This window comes from Orcinus orca, chromosome X (genome assembly GCF_937001465.1).
Source record: "Orcinus orca chromosome X, mOrcOrc1.1, whole genome shotgun sequence".
Lineage (NCBI taxonomy): Eukaryota > Metazoa > Chordata > Mammalia > Artiodactyla > Delphinidae > Orcinus > Orcinus orca.
The window spans coordinates 113,238,144-113,257,667 of record NC_064580.1 but is presented as its reverse complement, the minus strand read 5'-3'; the positions used below and the strand labels follow the sequence as shown (position 1 = coordinate 113,257,667).

The following is a 19,524-nucleotide window of genomic DNA, read 5'->3' as shown; positions in this document are numbered from 1 at the left end:
AAAATTTATTTTCATTTATTTATTTATTTATAGTTTATTTTGGCTGCGCTGGGTCTTAGTTGTGGCATGCAGACTTCTTAGTTGCAGCATGCATGCGGGATCTAGTTCCCTGGCCAGGGATCAAACCCGGGCCCCCTGCATTGGGAGCGTGGAGTCTTACCCACTGGACCACCAGGGAAGTCTCAGTCTCTCACTATTTCTTCCCCACCAAAATGGAACCCAGTGAGCTAGGCAAGCCAAGCCGACTTTGATAGTGACTGTATGCCCTGTCCCCACCAGTTTCAAACCACATCCTATTGTCACAAGGGAGAACAGTAACACTGCACAATGGAGTGTGTGTGTGTGTGGGATCATTAGGGTGATTCCTCTCAGGCTGATTGGCACCTAGGCATAAGAGACTGAGATTTAGATGTTAGACTCTTGATTCTTATTTAGAAAAGTCTCTCTCTTCTCCTAACCCCCATCCCCTAAATCTAACACAATCTCTAATCTCCAGGTCTCTCTGATCAGCACAACCTCTACTCTCTCTTCCCATCTGTGACTATTTTTCCCCATCTTGCTCTCCTTTTGGAAGAACTTTCTCCCTACCCAAACAACTTCTTTTCAACTGTGTCTCCTTCTTCCCACCTCTACTCCCACTCCCCAAGCCAGACGGTAGCATACACACTAGGCATCATTTATCTACCTTTTTGGGGGCTGAATGCTCTTGAATTTAATTTTGAGATGCTCTTCTTCAGAGATCACTCTCCTGCCTATACACAACCTTCCACCATTGCAGTGTCTTTGGAAAACACCATACCCCAACTTCAGACCTCGTTCTCATTCGGACAATATGGTAAGTCTTGATTTTAGAATCTAATCTTAGAATCTAATCCCTCATTTCCATAGAAATCATCTTGACTACTTGCACATCACATATATGATCCTGAGGTAGGCACAGAGGTCTTCTTCATCTGTAGAATTAAAAAGTCCATATCTTAAAGGCCAGGAAAGCTTTCTGGTCTATTTATAGGAACTAGTATTGAAACACAGCAATATATCCCTTAAATTTATAAATATTTTTCTGGTTATTTTGACCTTAAGATTCATAGACTCGAGTCATTCATTTTCCTTGGTTAATGACACAGTCTTTATTACAAGGTCTCTCTTTTTTGTTTTAATTAATTTTATTCTTTTCCTCTTTTCCCATTTCCAATCCCATTTCTCTTCTGCCCCCATAGACATCCACCCTAATATACTTAATAAGCACCCTTTCAATCCATCATCTATATATTAATTTAGCTACATGTGTAATCTTGAAATTTTATAGTGTTTTTGCATAAATTGTACTGCACTACGAAATTCCCTTTATTACTTTTTCACTTAGCAACATTTTTGTTTAATGATGTTGCTTTAGGTGTATTGTTACAAACTAAATGTTTATGCCCGGCCCCCCAGCACCAATTCATATACTGAAGCCCTATACTCCAATGTGATGGTAGTTGGAGACCAGGGCCTTTGGAAAGTAATTAGAGTTAGATGAGGTCATGAGGGTGGGGACCTCATGATGGAATTAATGCTTTTATAAGAAGAGATACCAGAGAGCTTGCTTTCTCTCTCTCTCTCTGCCACATGAGGATGCAGGGAGAAGACACCATCTGCAAGTCAAGAAAGAGCCCTCACCCCCCAGAAACTGACCATGCTGTCACCTTAATTGGACTCCCAGCCTCCAGAACTGTGAGAAAATAAATGTCTGTTGTTTAAGCCACCCAGCCTATGGTATTTCATTATGGCAGCCTGAGCTGACCAAGACTTATATCTAGACTATTAGTTCTGATTAGCCATGGTATTCTCATCATGTGCATATATCACATTTTATTTGCCAGTCCACTAGTTATAGATATCTAGGTTCCCTTCAGTGCTATCACACAAAAGATGATTCCATAAACATACTTGGGACTTCCCTGGTGGCGCAGTGATTAAGGATCCACCTGCCAGTGCGGGGTACATGGGTTCGATCCCTGGTCCGAGAAGATCCCACATGCTGCGGAGCAACTAAGCCCACGCACCACAGCTACTGAAGCCCTCGCACCTACAGCCCGTGCTCTGCAACAAGAGAAGCCACCGCAATGAGAAGCCCTGGCACAGCAACAAAGACCCAACACTGACAAAAATAAATTAATTAATTAATTAAAATAAATACTTGCACATGTCCCTTAATGGATCGGTTCCAGAACTATAAACTTGGTCATAGGGTTATGTGTATTTCATTTCCTTAAGCACCTCTAGATTACTCTCCAGAGTAGCTTTGCCAGTTCACATTCCTGCCAGCAATACATGAGAATATATGATTCCCCATATTGTCACAGGCTCACAATATTATCTGACTTTCTAATTTTGCCATTTAAATATGCATTTAGTGATATCTCATGGTTTTTCAACTTTACATTTTTCTGAGTACTACTGCAATTGGGCATTTCCCCATAATTTCAGATTTCCTATTCTGTGAAATGCCAATTCAAATATTTTGCTAATTTTCTATTGAACACATTTTTTTCTTGTTCCTAGATTTTGAACAATTTATGTTTTATATGTCATTAATAACTTCATCTACTTCCAAAATGGATTTGAGGAAGAGTAACATAAAAATTCAGAGAAATAGGGCAGATAAATGAAGATCAAAAGAGTGATAGAAAAACCATATGGAAATGTCTATCCCAGTTCTTTATTTTTTTAAATTGGGTTGATTTTTTGCTATTGAGTTTTAAGAGTTCCTTATGTATTTTGGATACTAACCCCTTGTCTGATAGATGGTTTGCAAGTAGTTTCTCCCATTCCATCAGTTACCTTTTCATTTTGTTGATTGTTTCCTTTGCTGTGCAGGTAAAAAGCAGAAGCTTTTTAGTCTGATGTAGTCCCCACTTACCTATTGTTGTTTTTGTTGCTTTTGGTGTCATAGCCAAGAAATCATTGCCAAGACCACTGTCAAGGAGTTTTTTCCTATGTCTTCTTCTAGGACTTTCACAGATAGGCACTGAAATATTTATTAAGAGGGTAAATCTCATATTAAGTGTTCTTGCCAGAAAAAAACCCCAAACAAACCAAAAAAATCCCAAAGGGACACCAGGAAACTTTTGGATGTGATGGATATATCTATTACCTTGATTGTGGTGATAGATTCACAGGTGTATTCAGGTGTCCAAACACTGAATTTTATACTTTAAATATGTGCTGTTTTTTTGTATATCAATTATACCTCAATAAAGCTGCTTTTGTAAAATGTAGAGCAAGGCAAAACCAAGGGTGAAATAGTTATCTGTACCTAACCAAGGGTAAAATACTTACCTCTACCTAACATAACTCTGAGTCTTCTGGCAGCCAAGACAAAAAGAAGAAATTATTCATTTATTCAACACATGTTTTATGTTGAAGCTTTAAGATTTTAAATTCCCTTGGTCTCTTGGCTGAGTCTGAGGATAGAAAATAAATATAGTTTTGAGACAATAATCTGACTAAATCAAGCCTGAAAAATACAATCATCAGAACAACACTAGAGAAAATATTCTTTGGGGCTGAATCATCTCACTAATCATCATATCTGCAAAAAGCTTTTGAAACATTTGTTTTGCTATGAAAAATATTTTCAAGACATGTTGATTTTTAAGTTTTTCTTAAATTTGTTTTGAACAGTGGGAAGTAGAATGCATTAAAACGTTTTGAAAATGTTTTCTCAAAACACTGTGATGCTAAGCAGTGTTTAAAGAATTTTGATTTGCAAATGTTGACTTCCAATGGCCATAAAAATTGCACTCCTCAGTGACAAATGAGTCTTCCACTGCTGGACTGGGGCCAGCTTGCCGTGGCTCCTGGCAAAAGGCTGCACGGAGTCAGCTTTTCAAGGGAGAGTCCCATTTGGGGACCTGGATCACTAGGAGTTAAGGCTTATGAACAATAAAAAAAAAGCATGGTTGGGAGGCTCAGAGGCACAGTCCCTAGACCAATGGTCACTGGTAGTATCTTGAATGTCTACTAGAGAAAGGTAGAGGGGTAAAGAAAGACGTGGCCCCTCGGGCTTCTACAGTCATCTTGGGGCTTCTGCTACTTGTTCAACTGGAATGGGTGAGGTTTTGCAAGCCACTTAACCAACGCTGGTTGGCTGGTACTTCTGGATCTTTATGAATCCTAGCAGGAAACCCAAAGCAGGAAAAAACACCTCAGAAAATACCACTGTTCAAGTGTATACTATATTCCAGGCCCTGTGACAGGCACTTGACATATGTTGTATTCAATGTTCTCAGCAATCCCATGAGGTAGGTAATAGTATTAACCTTATTTTATAGATGTAGAAACTGAGGCTTAGAGACTTATGTGACATCCCCAAGGTCACACAACTGGTAAGTGGGGAAACTGAAGCTAGAACTGAAGTCCAAAAACTCCAAAACCTATGCTTTTAACCATTTCATGATATTGCGTGCCTCCTCTCCAATCAGCCATGGGATTAGTAATTGATATTATTATATTCATTATATTAATAGTATCTTTTATTAATATTGTCATTTACTGCTTACCAAGCACTTTGTATCCTTGTCTCCCTAAGTAGATTATAAGCTCCTTAAGAATGTGAACTGCCTTTTATTCTTATACATCAAGAGTGCCTAATACGGCTCTAAGAACTTAGAAGGGAAGTAAGGAAGGAAAGGACTAATATTTATTCAGTACACACTATGCCCAAGGCACTATCCTGAGCATTTTATATGCTTTATCTCATTAAATCTTCACACCCCTATGATGTAAGTGCTATTAGTATTCCTGTTACATAGCTGAAGAAACTGAGGCTTAAAGAGTTTAAATGACTTGCTCAGAAAGAAGTCAGACACAAAAGAGTACATTCTGTATAATTCCATTTACATGAAGATTAAAACAGGAAAAACCGCTATATGGTGATAGGTGTTATAATAGTAGCTACCTTTCCAAGGGGTACTGACTGTGAAGGGGTATGAGGGAGTCTCCTGAGATGCTGGAAATATTCTACATTTTGATCTGGGAGATGCTGACATGGGTGTATGCATATGTAAAAATTCATCAGGTGACACAGTTAAGATTGATGCACATTTTTGTATATAAGTTGTACTTCAATTAAAAACTTTAAAGTGACTTCCTTAGAGTACCATGATTAGTAAATGGCAGAGCTGAAATTTGAACCCAGTTCCATATATTATGGAAAAGATACTATGGAAAGACACGAAGGAACTTTTTGGCCAATCAAATACTTCAACTCTCATGCTTCCAAAATCCCTGCCTCCTCTCACTTCTGCCATTTTTATAAGTATCAGCTTGGTCCTCCTCTAGATAGTTTTCACTTCTCCTCACAGCTTCACTAGGTGAACATGAGCTGCGAGAACAGAATCCACTCAATATCTCACCCTCCAGCACCCTCCATGCCCCTCACTCAACACATGAGCTTCCTTTTAATTAAGAGAGCACATTTTAATCCTCATGATACCAATAATTCAAGCAGAGGCATCTATCAAGTGGACTTTAGTAATTAAAAACTGGTGATATTGAAATAATTCTTCAGTTTACCTTCTAATGATTGGAGAGTTTTGCAACCATACACTGGAAGCAATAATAAACAGCTTCAATTTAGTTATCTATTCAATTTCAACAGTATTTATTGGTCAAAATATTCTGCACAAGCCACTGTGCTGGGTCCAGTGAAGACTAAACAGATGACAATAACAAAGTCCCTGGGGAGCTCTAAATCAAGTGGGGGAGGTAGATGTGCACAGGTACCTCTGCTCTGCCAGAAGGTAGAATGTTCTTGTTAGCATTACACAGCTGCAAAATGCTATGGGAATTGAGGAGGAGAGTTGGCTTTAATGGTGGTAAGGTAGGGTGCATCATGGACGGCTTCTAAGAAGAGGTGGCTTTCAACTGAGCCATGAAGAATGGAAATTGAACTGGATAAAATCCTCAGCCTCATCCCTGATTTCTCTTTTTCTTTCTCTCATACCCTACATCCAAACTATCCACAGGTCTGTTGGCTGTGCATTCAAAACATATCTTGTTTAATCTACAAAATATACAAGCAGCTCATGCAACTCCATATAAAAAAAACCAACCCAGTCCAAAAATGGGCAGAAGACCTAAATAGACATTTCTCCAAAGAAGATATACAGATTGCCAACAAACACATGAAAGGATGCTCAACATCACTAATCATTAGAGAAATGCAAATCAAAACCACAATGAGATATCATCTCACACCAGTCAGAATGGCCATCATCAAAAAATCTACAAACAATAAATGCTGGAGAGGGTGTGGAGAAAAGGGAACCCTCTTACACTGTTGGTGGGAATGTAAATTGATACAGCCACTATGGAGAACAGTATGGAGGTTCCTTAAAAAACGAAAAATAGAACTACCATATGACTCAGCAATCCCACTACTGGGCATATACCCTGAGAAAACCATAATTCAAAAAGAAGAGTCATGTACCACAATGTTCATTGCAGCTCTATTTACAATAGCCAGGACATGGAAGCAACCTAAGTGTCCACTGACAGATGAATGCATAAAGAAGATGTGGCACATACATACAATGGAATATTGCTCAGCCATAAAAAGAAATGAAATTGAGTTATTTGTAGTGAGGTGGATGGACCTAGAGTCTGTCATACAGAGTGAAGTAAGTCAGAAAGAGAAAAACAAATACCGTATGCTAATGCATATATATGGAATGTAAAAAAAAAAAAGGTCATGAAGAACTTAGGGGCAAGATGGGAATAAAGACGCAGACCTACTAGAGAATGGACTTGAGGACACAGGGAGGGGGAAGGGTAAGCTGGGACGAAGTGAGAGAGTGGCATTGACGTATATATACTACCAAATGTAAAATAGATAGCTAGTGGGAAGCAGCCTCATAGCACAGGGAGATCAGCTCGATGCTTTGTGACCACCTAGAAGGGTGGGGTAGGGAGGGTGGGAGGGAGGGAGACGCAAGAGGGAGGAGATATGGGGATATATGTATACGTATAGCTGATTCACTTTGTTATACAACAGCAACTAACACAACATTGTAAATCAACTATACTCTAATAAAGATGTTAAAAAAAAAGAGGGAGATGGAAACTGAAAGTCAAAAAAAGAAACAAACAAACAAACATATCTTGTCCAACCACTCTCTCCTCACTTCTACTAGTAACGCTGTGGACCAAGCTGTAATCGTTTATGACCTAGCCTATCACACTAACTTTCTAACTGGGTTCTCTCCTCCCACTTTTGCCTCTATGATTTTCTTCACCAGTGTTCACATATCTATTAAAAACATCAATCAACTGTCATTTGCCTACTTAGAAATCTTTTGTTGAGTTATGATTTTATTTAGAGTAAGATCTCAACTCTCTACTATGGCCTCCATGACCCTACCTGATCTGGCCCTTGCCTAGTTCTCTGACCTTGTCTCCTCCTCATCTCCTGGCTCAGTATGCTTCAGCCACACTGGCCTCTTTACATTTTCTGAAACTTGTTAAGCACGTTTCTGCATCAGGGCCGTTGCACTCTTAGTTCCGTTTGTTTGAAATGCCTCATCCCTCACCTTATCCAGGTGTCTGTTCATGTGTCACCTCTTCAGAGAGGTCGTCCCTGAAGTCTCCAGCTAAAACAGGAGTCCCCTCCACCGTTCTCTACGCCTTTGTCCTGCTTCATTTTTCTTCATGGCACTTATCGCTATTTGTCATTTGCTTATATAAATGTATGTCCATGTATTTATCAACTGTCTTCCCCACTAGAATATAAGCTCCATTAAAGCAGGAGTTTTTGTCTGTTTTGCTCACTGTTAAATTTCTAATGCCCAGATCACTGCCTTGTACATAAGTAGGTGCCCAATGTATAACTGCTGAATGTGAAGTTAGAGATGGAAGAAAAATACATTCCCAGTGGAAAATTCATCCATTCATTCCTTCAAAACAGTGTAAGTTGCCGAGAATAAGGTATGTCAGAGAAGGTGAACCTGATAAATGTGGTCTCTGTCCTCACAGAATTTCCAGTCTAGTAAACAAGCAATTACAAACTGAGGAATAAATTCTTTGATAGGGATGAACACTGTGGACTGCAGGAGCACATGGGAGGCCCTCGCTACAATGAGTAGTATAGTGACTGGCGCATGGTATTTCATTCTTTCATTTATTCATCTCTCAAACATTTGTTGAGTACCTCCTCTGTGAAAAACATGGTGCTTGTCAAAGGGAATTACATAGCTCACAGTCAAGTAGAGGAGATGTATGCTCACTGTTGGGATATAGAAAGATTAATGTGAAGGGTGGTGAAGAGAAAGGAGGCAAGAAGCTGGAGGCAGAGAGGCCTGGGAAGAGGCTGTTGCAATAATCCAGTCAAAAAGAATGAAGAACTGGTTTGAGTCAGACGGTTTTGGGATGGACCCAACCTTGCCCATGACCAGTCAAGTAAGATATGGCCATTTTCCCCAAGACGCCCTTAACATGGCCTGAAAAACCCCATATCGGGCCTTTTTATTCTGTCTCCCCTCCCACCATTGTGCATGCTGGTTTCTCAATTGGGAGTGTCCCCATTAGTCATTTCTGACATTTATTTAGCCCTACTGAGCAGTGAAGTGGAAGGGAGGTTGAAGGCAGGCGGGAGGCAGACCGGAGCCAAGAGGGGTGTGAGAGGAGGAAGGCCCCTCCCTTGAGCCAGCCAATGGGGACAAGAGAGCCTGACCAAGGGCCGAGTTTCCAGGGGCCCATTCCATTTCAGACGACTCATTTAGGCATTACTTTATTTATACCCCTGCCTCATTCCACACTGCCTTCTGATCTGATCTGTTGATCCCCTCCCCTCCCCTCACCCTTTCAAATTAAAGGTCACCAGGATAGGTTTCCTTGGGGGCCCAGGCTACACCTGTTTCTTGCACGTGCTCAAGTGGGAAAATGGCCAAGAACTAAATACAACCACTTAGTCGTTGGGGAGAAAACCGAGACCCAGAGAAGTTGACAAAACAGTGTGAGGACACACAGCCAGTAAATGGCTAAATCCTGATTTTGCCTAAATGTGAGCCTAGGTCTTCTGATATTCCTGGTTTGGAGACATTTTCTTACGGTTCCAATGACAGGAACTCACTTCCCAGTGGAGAGCTTTCCTAAATGGAGGAATGTCATTTCGTGGACAAAGAGGATTCACTTCACAAGTTGGGTTGCCTCCAGCTTTGCAAGTAGCTAGGCTTATAAGTGTGAGAGTGTGGGAAAGAGGTGCACACATGCCTATGCAGTGACTTCTGTCAGTTTCACACACACACATACATATACACACACACTCACTTCCCCACTCTTCAGCCACCCAGACAACTGGGCCCATTACTAGTGTAAAAGGCTCCTTTTTTGGGATATGATAACTATTTGAAGCCTGATTCCACAGTGATCTGTAGGGCCTCAAAGTGAGTGAGAGGTGACCTCATCATTTGAGCCCCTTCCTGTCCAACTGCAGGCCCCAGCCTCTCTCTTTCTCCCTCCCACTCCCTCTACTGTGTCATTTTGTCTGTCACACTCTGTTGCTCTGGTCTCTGCCACAATTTGTCCCTGTTTCTCTCCTCTATCTCTTGCCCTCTCCTCTTTCCTCTCTACCTCTACCTTTCTCTGTTTGCCATCTCTGTCTGTATCTCTCCATGGCTCTGTGTCTTTCTCTTTTTCTCTTTCGATTACATTTTTTCTCTTACTTGTGCACTCCCTCTTTCTCTCTCTCTCCCCTTCCCTTACTCTGTCTTTTCCAAAAAGCCCTCAAAGAATCTCAGGCTTCTAAGCTGACTAGCCAGAACTGCCCTGTTCAGCTCTTAACTGGCTATCTTCCTTAATCTTTCCATAAAAATAAATCATGTTTCCAACTTAGATTAAAGGCCTTCTGGGAAAAAAAAAACTGGGTCTTTGCTCCTGGGCACCGCCTCCCAGAACTTGGCATAGGGTTGAGAACATACCAGGTGCTCAGAGAATACCCATTCCCCTGCCATGGCCCACCCCATCGACTGTTCAGCAATCACAAGGCTATTCTTAACCCCAATACCTCCTCTTTGGAGATGAAATAATTCATGGCGGCTGGAAAGGAGAAGAGCCTCCCAGAGTGCAATGGGCACGTATGCTTTGAGAGGTCTTCAACTCTCCCTCCACCCCCAGCAGCGGTACATCATCGGTCCCAGGGCCTGGCCTCCTGGAGACAGAGTAGCTCATCATGAGCAAGGGTATTCTGGTCTGATTCCCACAATACCTGTCACCTCAGTCCCCTCACCATCCTGCTTACAGCTTTCCTCTACTCTCAGATCCTAATCTCAGTCTTGCTGCTTACAAGTTGTGTGAGCTTGTTTTACTGTCTGTCTCCCCCATTAGACAGTGGGCATCATGAAGGCAAAGTCGGTGTCTGTCATTTTATCATTATATCTTCAGCACCTAGCACGATGCCTGGCACAGTGGGCATGCAATATACATTTTCTGAATAAATCAGCAAATAAACCAATTATGCTCTGTAAATCTTGATTTTCTCTCCTGTGCAATGGGTGAAATACCAACCAGTACTTCCTAGGACTCTTAGAAAAGTGAAAGCCAATGATATATGTAAAGTGACGGGCATACAACAGGTGCTTAATAAATGTAAGGACCTTGCAGTGCTGCTGGGAGGACAAAATAAGATGACACATAGAAGAATGGCCAGCACAGTGCCTGGATAGAGGAGGCCCTCAATAAATGTCCATGCTCTTCCACATCTTTGCCACAGCCTGCAGCCAGAGCTGCAGGGTGGCCGACTGGGAGTGAGCCCCCTCCCAACTCCTTCTGGGAATGGGGGCTTGTGCCTTCTGGTGGTCTCTTTCAACAGCCCTAAGCAGGTGGACACTTGGGGGACTGTAATCCCCAAGGCCCTTTCTTCAGCCCCTGCCCAGCCTTTCCTGGCTAATTAGATGAGTAACGGTGTTTACTGTCTCTGGCTGGGCAGCTGACGGATGGTTGAGGCTGCAGATCATTAACCTTTCCCGGGTTCCCAAATGTTCTCATTAAGGAGCCCTGTCCTATGTCTTTTTCCAGCCCCAAGCTGAGGGCTGAGGGGCTGGCTGGCAGGGTGGGACGTGACTGCAGTGGTTCTGGAGAGTTCTATGCTACAGCCTCAAGGATTCTGTCTGCTCTTTTTCCCCCTTACCCATTCCTTCAGAAAGCCTCCTCCCAGAGATATACTCGGGAAACCCCCACCAATAATATATCATCTTTCTTGCACCCCTATATCTCACCAGAGTGTGAGGATAGATTTGGGACTGAAGGGCTGCTTGAAGGACCCTCAGAACTCCAGGATGTAGATAATAGAGCCTCAAAAAAGAATAGATACATGTATATGCATAACTGAATCACTTTGCTGTAAACCTGAAACTAACACAACATTGTTAATCAACTACACTCCAATATAAAATTAAAAATTAAAAAAATAGAGACTCAGGACACTTGAGGCTTACCCTAATTCTGCCTCTAATTAGCTCTGTGACTTCAGGCAGACTACCTTGCCTCTCTTGCCCTGCTTCCCTACCTTTGGAAATGAGACTCTGCTCTTGAAGGGCTCTTCCAGCTCTTGGGACCTCCATTTCAGAGGCAGGGGTGATGGCATGTTACTATAAGACAGGACTCAAGAGATGAAACTCGCAAATGGCGATCCCACTCCAGTCCACCAGCCTATCTAGTTTTTATCTAAGGGGACTTTTTACTCCCTTGATGCTCCTTAGAAGGTTTCTAGGCAGGATCACCTGTGCTCCCAGAGGCATAACACATGATGAGACTATAAGGAAGTGAGTGCAAAAAGCTGGTGGTCAGGATTACTATGGAAAGTAGTGACTGGTTTGGGGAAGCTGAGCATGTGGCAGGACAGGGTTTGGAGGACAGTTGTAAACAAACAAATAAACAAATCAACCAATTCTCCAAGTACTCATGGCAGAAATATGCCTCCAGGTTCTGTATATGATTAGTTGCTTAACCTTTCTGGGCCTTAGTTTCTTTAACTGTAAAATGGCAATAATAACAACCAGAGTGGTCTAGAATATTCAAATGAGACAAGGGATATAAAACTCCTAGTTCAAAGTCTGCATTTTCCCAAAGGGAGTCAGAACTCGCCCCAGTTTATCTTGATCAAGCCACCTCCTTCTCACTGAAATTGAAGGGGCAAAATTTTAGCACAGTTTTTCTCAACTTTTCCCCACTAGTCAGCCACAGAGGCTTGAAATACCCCCCAGAAGGGTCATTCTTTGAGGAACTATGGTACATGTGTATTTTAGCTGTGTAAAGCTAAATTTTATCAGAGAGGAAAATGGAATGGAGTGAGCTAACACGTTTGTAGGAAGTTTATCTTATTAGTCTTTTAGTACCCAGAACACAGTGATGGGATCTAAACTAGAGAAGTGCAAATAACTAAGACAAGAGTCATGGAAAGGCTGAAAGAAGACAATAAAGGAGGAAGTCCTCTTTGGTTTTCCTTCTTCCTTTCCCCTCACTGTATCTAATCCATTATGGAGTCCTATCTACCTCTTTGAATAGCTCATTTATCTTAAACTCAGTATGTCCAAAACTGAACTCAGTCTCACACCCAACCTGCTGCTCCTCCCTCAGTGCTCCAATGGCACCACCATCTACTGTAAGTTGCACGTAAGACACTTGGCCGTGTCTTTCACTAATTCCTCTCCCTATAGTTCATGGTCAATCTCCAAACCCAATATATTCCACATCCAAAATATGTCTCCGATCTGCCCACTTCTTTCTGCATTCATTCCCAATGCCCCAGCTGTACTCCAGGTCAGTTGAATCGGAATCTTGGGAGGTAAGACTCAGAAGTCAGTATTTTTTAAAACTCCCCATATGAGTCCAACATGTAGCCAAGGACAAGAACCATTGCTCTAAAATAGATAGTTAGTGGGAAGCAGCCACATAGCCCAGGGAGATCAGCTCGGTGCTTTGTGACCACCTAGAGGGGTGGGATAGGGAGGGTGGGAGGGAGACGCAAGAGGGAAGAGATATGGGGACAAAGTATATGTATAACTGATTCACTTTGTTATAAAGCAGAAACTGACACACCATTGTAAAGCAATTGTACTCTAATAAAGATGTTAAAAAATAAAGAACCACTGCTCTACACATTATCTAGAGTGATATTTTCAAAAATATAAATCATACCCTGTCACTCTCCTGCTGAAAACCCTTTATTGGATTGCATTGCACTTGGAATAAACTTCAAGCTCTTTCCTATGGCCTACAAGACCCTTTGAAAGATGGTTCCTGTTGATCTCTCTAACAGTATCTGTATCCTCCCCTATTTTTTCTTACACTTCAACCATATTGGCTTTCTTTCTGTACCTCCTATACACAAAATTCATTCCCATCTCAGGTACTGGCACTAACTGCCTCAATATTCCCAAGCTCAAAGACCAACCTTGAGGTCCCTGATCCACTTCAAAGAGAGAACTATCTTATCTGTACAAGGGAGGAAGGTAAGTCCAAAAACAGTGAAGAAGCTTGGATTTTCCCTTGAACTTTTCTCCACCCCTTCTCCATCCAGTGCTCCACCATATCATCTGAGCTGATTTGTACAGTGTTTACCATACCATCTGTCACTGGTTTGAGGGCCCTGTGCTGGGCATTCCCATCTCTCCTAATAGTTTTACACTATGCAACTTAGTTTAAATGGCCATCCAAAATGCAAATTAAAACCACAGTGAGATACTACACACACACACACACACACACACACACACACACACACATACACACACACACACACACATCAAAATGGCTAACATTTAAAACAAGAAAATCAATAGCAAATGTTGGCAAGGATAAGGAGCAACTGGAACTCTCATACTCTGCTAGTGGGAGTAAAAATTCATATAACCACTTTGGAAAATTGTTTGGCAGTACCTAAGAAAGTGAAAAAATACATACCCTATGATCCAGCTATTCTATACATAGGTATATAGAGAAATGAGTGCATATGTCCACCAAAAACATGTACAAGAATATTCATAGCAGCAACATTATTCATAATAGCTCCTAACAGTAAATAACTCAGATATCCATCAACAGTACAATGAATAAGTAAAATGTGCTATATTCATACAATGAAATGCTACAAATATGACAAAGAAAGAAAAGAAAGAAGAACTACTGGTACACTCAACAATGTGGGTGAACTTTATAGACATAAGGATGAGAGAAAGAAGGCAGACACAAAAGAGGACATTGAAGAATAAGCAAAACTGATTGATGCTGAGAGAAGTCAGACTAGTACAGGGGTTCTTAAAGCACCAGAAGCACCTGAGAACTTGTTATAAATGCAAATTTATGGGTCCCACCCATATCTACTGAATCAGAATCTCTGAATATAGGGCCCAGGCATCTGTGCTTTAACAAGTCCTCCAGATGATTCTGGACTAGTGGTTACCTCCTGGGGGAGTATTGACTGGGGAAGGGGCGTGAGAGAGCCTTCTATGGTGCTTGAAATATTCCACAGTACCCAAGACAATAGGTACGATTATATAAAAAGAGAGGACAAATTCAGAAAGGAATTGGGGGGGCTGGGGTGTGGAAATCGGACATGGAGCAGCTGAGGGAATTAGAAGTGGCCGGGGTCAGGAGTGGAAGACAGTAGCTCCAACTAGTGCTAGTTGCATTTGCCAGGCTGGTGCTCTCCATTTGAGCTCAGCTGCCTCCTTGTTCTCCAACCCCCACCATCAAGCCTGCAGAAGCCCCTCCACTCAATTTGTTCTACCCACAGAGTAGTACTTGACCATGGGCCCTAGTTGCTGACCTCTCTACCTTTGAAAGTTTCTTCCCAATTCATAGAACTCTCATCTCCTTAATGGGATGAGCCAGTTCTGTTCCAAGAGCCATTTCATTTGGCTGTGGCTCTGGGTGGCGATGGTGGGAGGAGTAAGACATCTCTCTGAGTCTGCCAGAGTCATTATTTTCCTGTCCATTTTATCAGTCCACTTACTTTAAAAGACTGTCAGGAAGAAGATGAAGTATCTAACTGGGGTGCTGTGTCCAAGGTGGACTGCTAAGGTGCATATCCACGCTGACACTGACCTGGGAGCTGGTCCAGGAAATTCACAGCACTCAACAGGTTAGGAGCTGGTCGACGCTGGGGACCTAGAACTGTGGATGATTCAAACTACAAGGACCTTAGAGGGTTTCTGGTCTACCCTCTCATTGGGTTCATGGGAAACTGAGGTCCAGGAACGTACAGCAAGCTAGTGGCTCCCAGGAAGGATGCTTAATAAATGTTCCAGGTACATCATCCATGTGTCTCCCAAATGAAGACCATTTGGAAAAGTGACTGCAGTTTCAGCTCCTATCTGAAAGCTTGTCTTTTTCTTAGCAAAGGTTGTCCTTCAGAGCAATGGATTTGTGATTGGAATATGTTTCCTTATTGAAAACGTGCTTTATTCCTAGAGAAGGAGTTTCCCTCTAGAGGCCTAAGAGTTGAAGATGCTTACCTCAGGGACCAGAAGAGGCAGGACCACATGCTGCAAAATGGGCTGACTCTCCCAAGGACCTTATTCACACCAGTACTGGGCCCTAAAGTTTGGATTGGAGCAGGCTGATGCTCATTCTTTAGTTCGTCTGTGCCTCATGCTGCACTGTGAACAATGGCTCTTCTTGCCGTGAGAAACACAGAGTTCTCTACTTGGAGAACTCTGATCTGATGAGGGACAAAGAGATTGCATGGTGTGGTAGAAAGATTATCAGACCTAAAAGCAGAGAGACAGGGATTTACAGTCCCAGCTCTATCATTGATTAATCATGAGATATTGGTTAAATCATATCATCTCCCTCAGTCCCAAATTCTCCACCTCTAAGATGGAGATCATGTTATCTACTTTCCGGAGTTGTTGTATAGATAAAACAATGTCCATAGAGTACTTCACATGGGGCTAGGCAATAAGTAAAAACTCGATAAATGATATGTTTTTTTTATTAGCTAAGTAATCTTAAGCAAGTCCTTCCACATCTGGAGCCATCAGGTTCCATATAATATTTCAAATGGAGATGACAGTATCTACCAGGTAGGGTTGTTATGACAATCAAATGAGGTCATGTTTCTAAAAACGCCTTGCAAGATACCTGGTGCATGGCAGGCACTCAACCCCTGTCCACTGAATTCGAATAGAGACCAGAGAAAACATATACCTAGGTAGGGGTTGGGCAGGGAGGGCCTAAGCCACTGGTTTCCCAAAAGCAAGGGTCTCAACATTCAATTAGAAGAGCTGGTAATTGCAGAGCCATCAGTGCTGGGTCATTTATCTTGAAGACAGGAAGCTGATCAGGGCTTGTTATGAGAAGATTTTATCCAGCAGCACCAGCTTGTTCAACATCAGTTCCTGTCACCTGGATTTTTCTCTGTTTCTCAAGTTCCCTGGGGGACTGTGACTGAGTTTGTTTTGGAAAGACAGGAAGAACAGAGTCCAGGACACACACTGGCCACAACTGGATGCCTTGATTCTATTCCTTGGACTATGGCAGCTTAGACTGACTCCTGCAGAGGGATGGGGAACATTCGGGCAAGTGGAATAAATAGACCACCTTTAGACAGCAAGAGAAGTGCTGGACAGGGGGCCTGAAAAACCGCTTTGGGAGCATAAGGAGGGCACCAAAATGTCTGCTTGGGAGGGACAGGAAGGACTTCCCAAAGAAGGGCACACTTGAGCCTGGCTTTGAAGGATGAGTAGGAGTTCAACAAGTAAGACTAGGGAAAAGAAACTGTATACAAAAGCAGGGAGAAGTGAAATAGCATGGCGTATTTGGATAAGGGATTCAATGAGGCTCAAGTGAAGACTGGGAGGAGTGGACAGAGGGCTGGACAGGAAGAGGATTATGGATTTCCTTAGAGGACAAAACAAGGAGTGTGCATTTGATCTTTAAAGAAATAGTGAGTATGAAGTTTTCAGCTGGGGCACAGTGACATGATCAGACTCATGTTTTCGAAAGCTTATCTGGCTACACTGTGGAGAATGGGCTGTAGGAAGGAGAGACAGAGGCATGGCAACCAGTTAGGAGGCCATTATAATATCTAGGTGAGAAACAATGAAGGTCTGTTCTAGGGAAGAGGCAATGTGAGGCAACAAGGATAAAGAAGAGGAAGTAGACCTTGGTGATCGGTTGAATGTGAGGGTTGAAGGAAAGCAGGGTGAGGATGACTCTGAAGTTTATAGTTTAAGAAAGTGAGGCATTAACAGTGATTGAGATAGTAATGTACGGTGGGGGGGTAAAGAGTTATGTCGAGTTTAAGGTATACAAAAGATATCTAGGTGAAAAAAACAAAGGATACTATTTATTTTCTATTTGTCCAGCATGGTATATTATCTATGGCTCTTTTCTTGAGATATTATTGACACATAATATATGTAAGTTTAAGGTGTACAGCATGATTATTTGATATTTTGTATATATTGCTAAATGATTACCACGATAAGGTTAGTTAACTCCTTCATCCTCTCACATAATTATCTTATTTGTTGTGGTGATAACATTTAAGATCTACTCTCTTAACAACTTTCAAGTATATAATATAACATTGTTAACCATAGTCACCATGCTGTACATCAGAAACAACCCTATGAGGTAGACACTATAATTACTCCCATTTAATGGATGAAGAAACTGAGGCCCAGAAAGGTTGAGTGACTTGCCAAGTCTAGTGTGACAAATACTTCAAGTATTTGTACTTGATCATTCTGCCAAGAGAGACGGACAAATCCTAAGGACAGGTCCCAGCATACAAATCTCTGAGGTCCCTATCACTGTTCTGTAAATGGCCACCCAGAACCTAAACTGGCGCTGTGCCAATTTCCAAAGTCATTTCCTATCATTCAATTTGAAACAACTTCTGGGGGCTAATCTGGGTAAAGATACATTCTAGCCTGGGAGGCTCTATGTCACTTGACAGTTGACCACAGAAAAGACCCTCAGATGCCCTTCCACCTGACCAATATCTAGAGGCTTTCATGGAGTACCGTAGCTTCTCCCATTCACTCTGGACCTGGGCCCAGACCCATTCCCAGTGGCTGCTAGGAAGACAATCATAGTCACAGAAAACACACAGGCATGGCACCATTTATAAAGAAGCGTGGACGTGTTGGGAGCTTTTAGAACCCAGGGGAGGTATATCAAGGGAAGACTTCTGGAATTGTGGTATTTTGCCCATTTGCCTTTTTCCCAGTTTTAGACACCTTTCCTTGCAAGAGACATCCCTTCAGTGATTACCCCATGAATGGCCTTTCTTGGCTTTGTTCTTTATTTGCCTCCTATCGACCACTTCCATCCTCAGGGGCTTTTCGGAGTCACTCCAAAACCTCTGTGGTTTTAATTAACCAAGTGGTTTGGTGCCATCAGCCTCCTTCCATCAATTTATTAGTCATTTCCTTCTTGGGCTCATTAATGAACATACTTAATAACACTGTTTCCAGCCCAAAGTCTCTGGAGCCCTCCTCCCCCCGCCCCCCACAATGCCTTTCTCCTTGCCAGGAACTTCTGGACATTCATACCTTTGCCCTTTCCTTCGGTACCAGTTTGAAATTCATAAATATGAACTTACTCTCCAGTGTTGGAGAGGAGTCTCTGGGCATGTGTGTGGGTGTAGAGATGCATATGCATGTGCTAGAGAGAGAGAGGTTGGGTAGAGGGAGTCTGAGAGAAACAGACATAAAGAGAACAACAGGGAAAGATAATGAAAAATTTTCCATAACAGGGTTTTTATCCACAGGCTTTTTGAAAATCAGTCAATTACATATAATGCATATCCTTTATACCCTCATCCTCAACCTGTTCTCAGTAGTGTCACTGTGCCACCCCCCACAAACCATGAATCACAGCCTCATAAAACGTCATAAATGGAAGGGGCCTTAAATACCAGCTAGCAAAAATTCCTAATTGTTCAGATGAGAAAATTGGGGCTCGTAGGGGGCCAGGCTATTATTCACTGGAGGTTACCCTGGAGGCCCTCAACCACCTTCCCCAGTTGAGTGTGAGAGGTATTAGACAGGCTGTTGGCTGTTGACACCAGAAAACACACACACACACACACACACACACACACACACACACACACACACACACACACACACACACACACACACACAGAGCCATCTTCCATCCAGACTCCAAGAGCAAATCCCTGCTCTGGGGTTAGGAGAACAGACTTAGGAGCCTGCTGTTTGGGTACAAATCTTAGCTCTGTAAGTCATTGCATCAGTTTCCTGGGGCTGATGTAACAAATTACCACAAGCTGAATGGCTTAAAACAACAGAAATGTATTCTCTCCCAGTTCAGGAGGCAAGAAGTCTGAAATCCTGATGTTGGCAGGGTTGGTTCCTTTTGGAGGCTGTGAGGAAGAAACTGTCCTATGCCTCTCTCCCAGCTTCTGGTGGTTGCCTATTATCCATGGTGTTCGTTGGTTTATGGACACGTAACTCCAATATCTGCTTCCATCTTCATATGGCCTTCTCTGTGTTTCTTTGTGTCCCC

At 42.3% G+C, this 19,524-nt stretch overlaps 1 protein-coding gene across 25 annotated transcripts in view; it reads right to left on the bottom strand.

Annotated features, from left to right (window-relative positions):
* Positions 1-19,524, bottom strand: part of ARHGAP36 (Rho GTPase activating protein 36) — a 155,241-nt gene that overhangs the window by 73,362 nt on the left and 62,355 nt on the right. For 7 of the 25 annotated variants that reach the window (XM_049704379.1, XM_049704381.1, XM_049704388.1 and 4 more), the window contains 2 exons: positions 3,325-3,449; positions 2,906-3,013 (listed from right to left, as the gene is read on the bottom strand). The exons of 11 other annotated variants lie outside the window; for them this stretch is intronic. In XM_049704379.1, the coding sequence (XP_049560336.1) occupies positions 2,906-3,013; positions 3,325-3,337 (121 nt within the window). In that variant the 5' untranslated portion in view covers positions 3,338-3,449. Of the gene's footprint in view, positions 1-2,905; positions 3,014-3,324; positions 3,450-19,524 lie in introns of those variants that run through there. 7 more of the 25 variants (XM_033416204.2, XM_049704377.1, XM_049704378.1 and 4 more) reach the window with 2 other exon arrangements.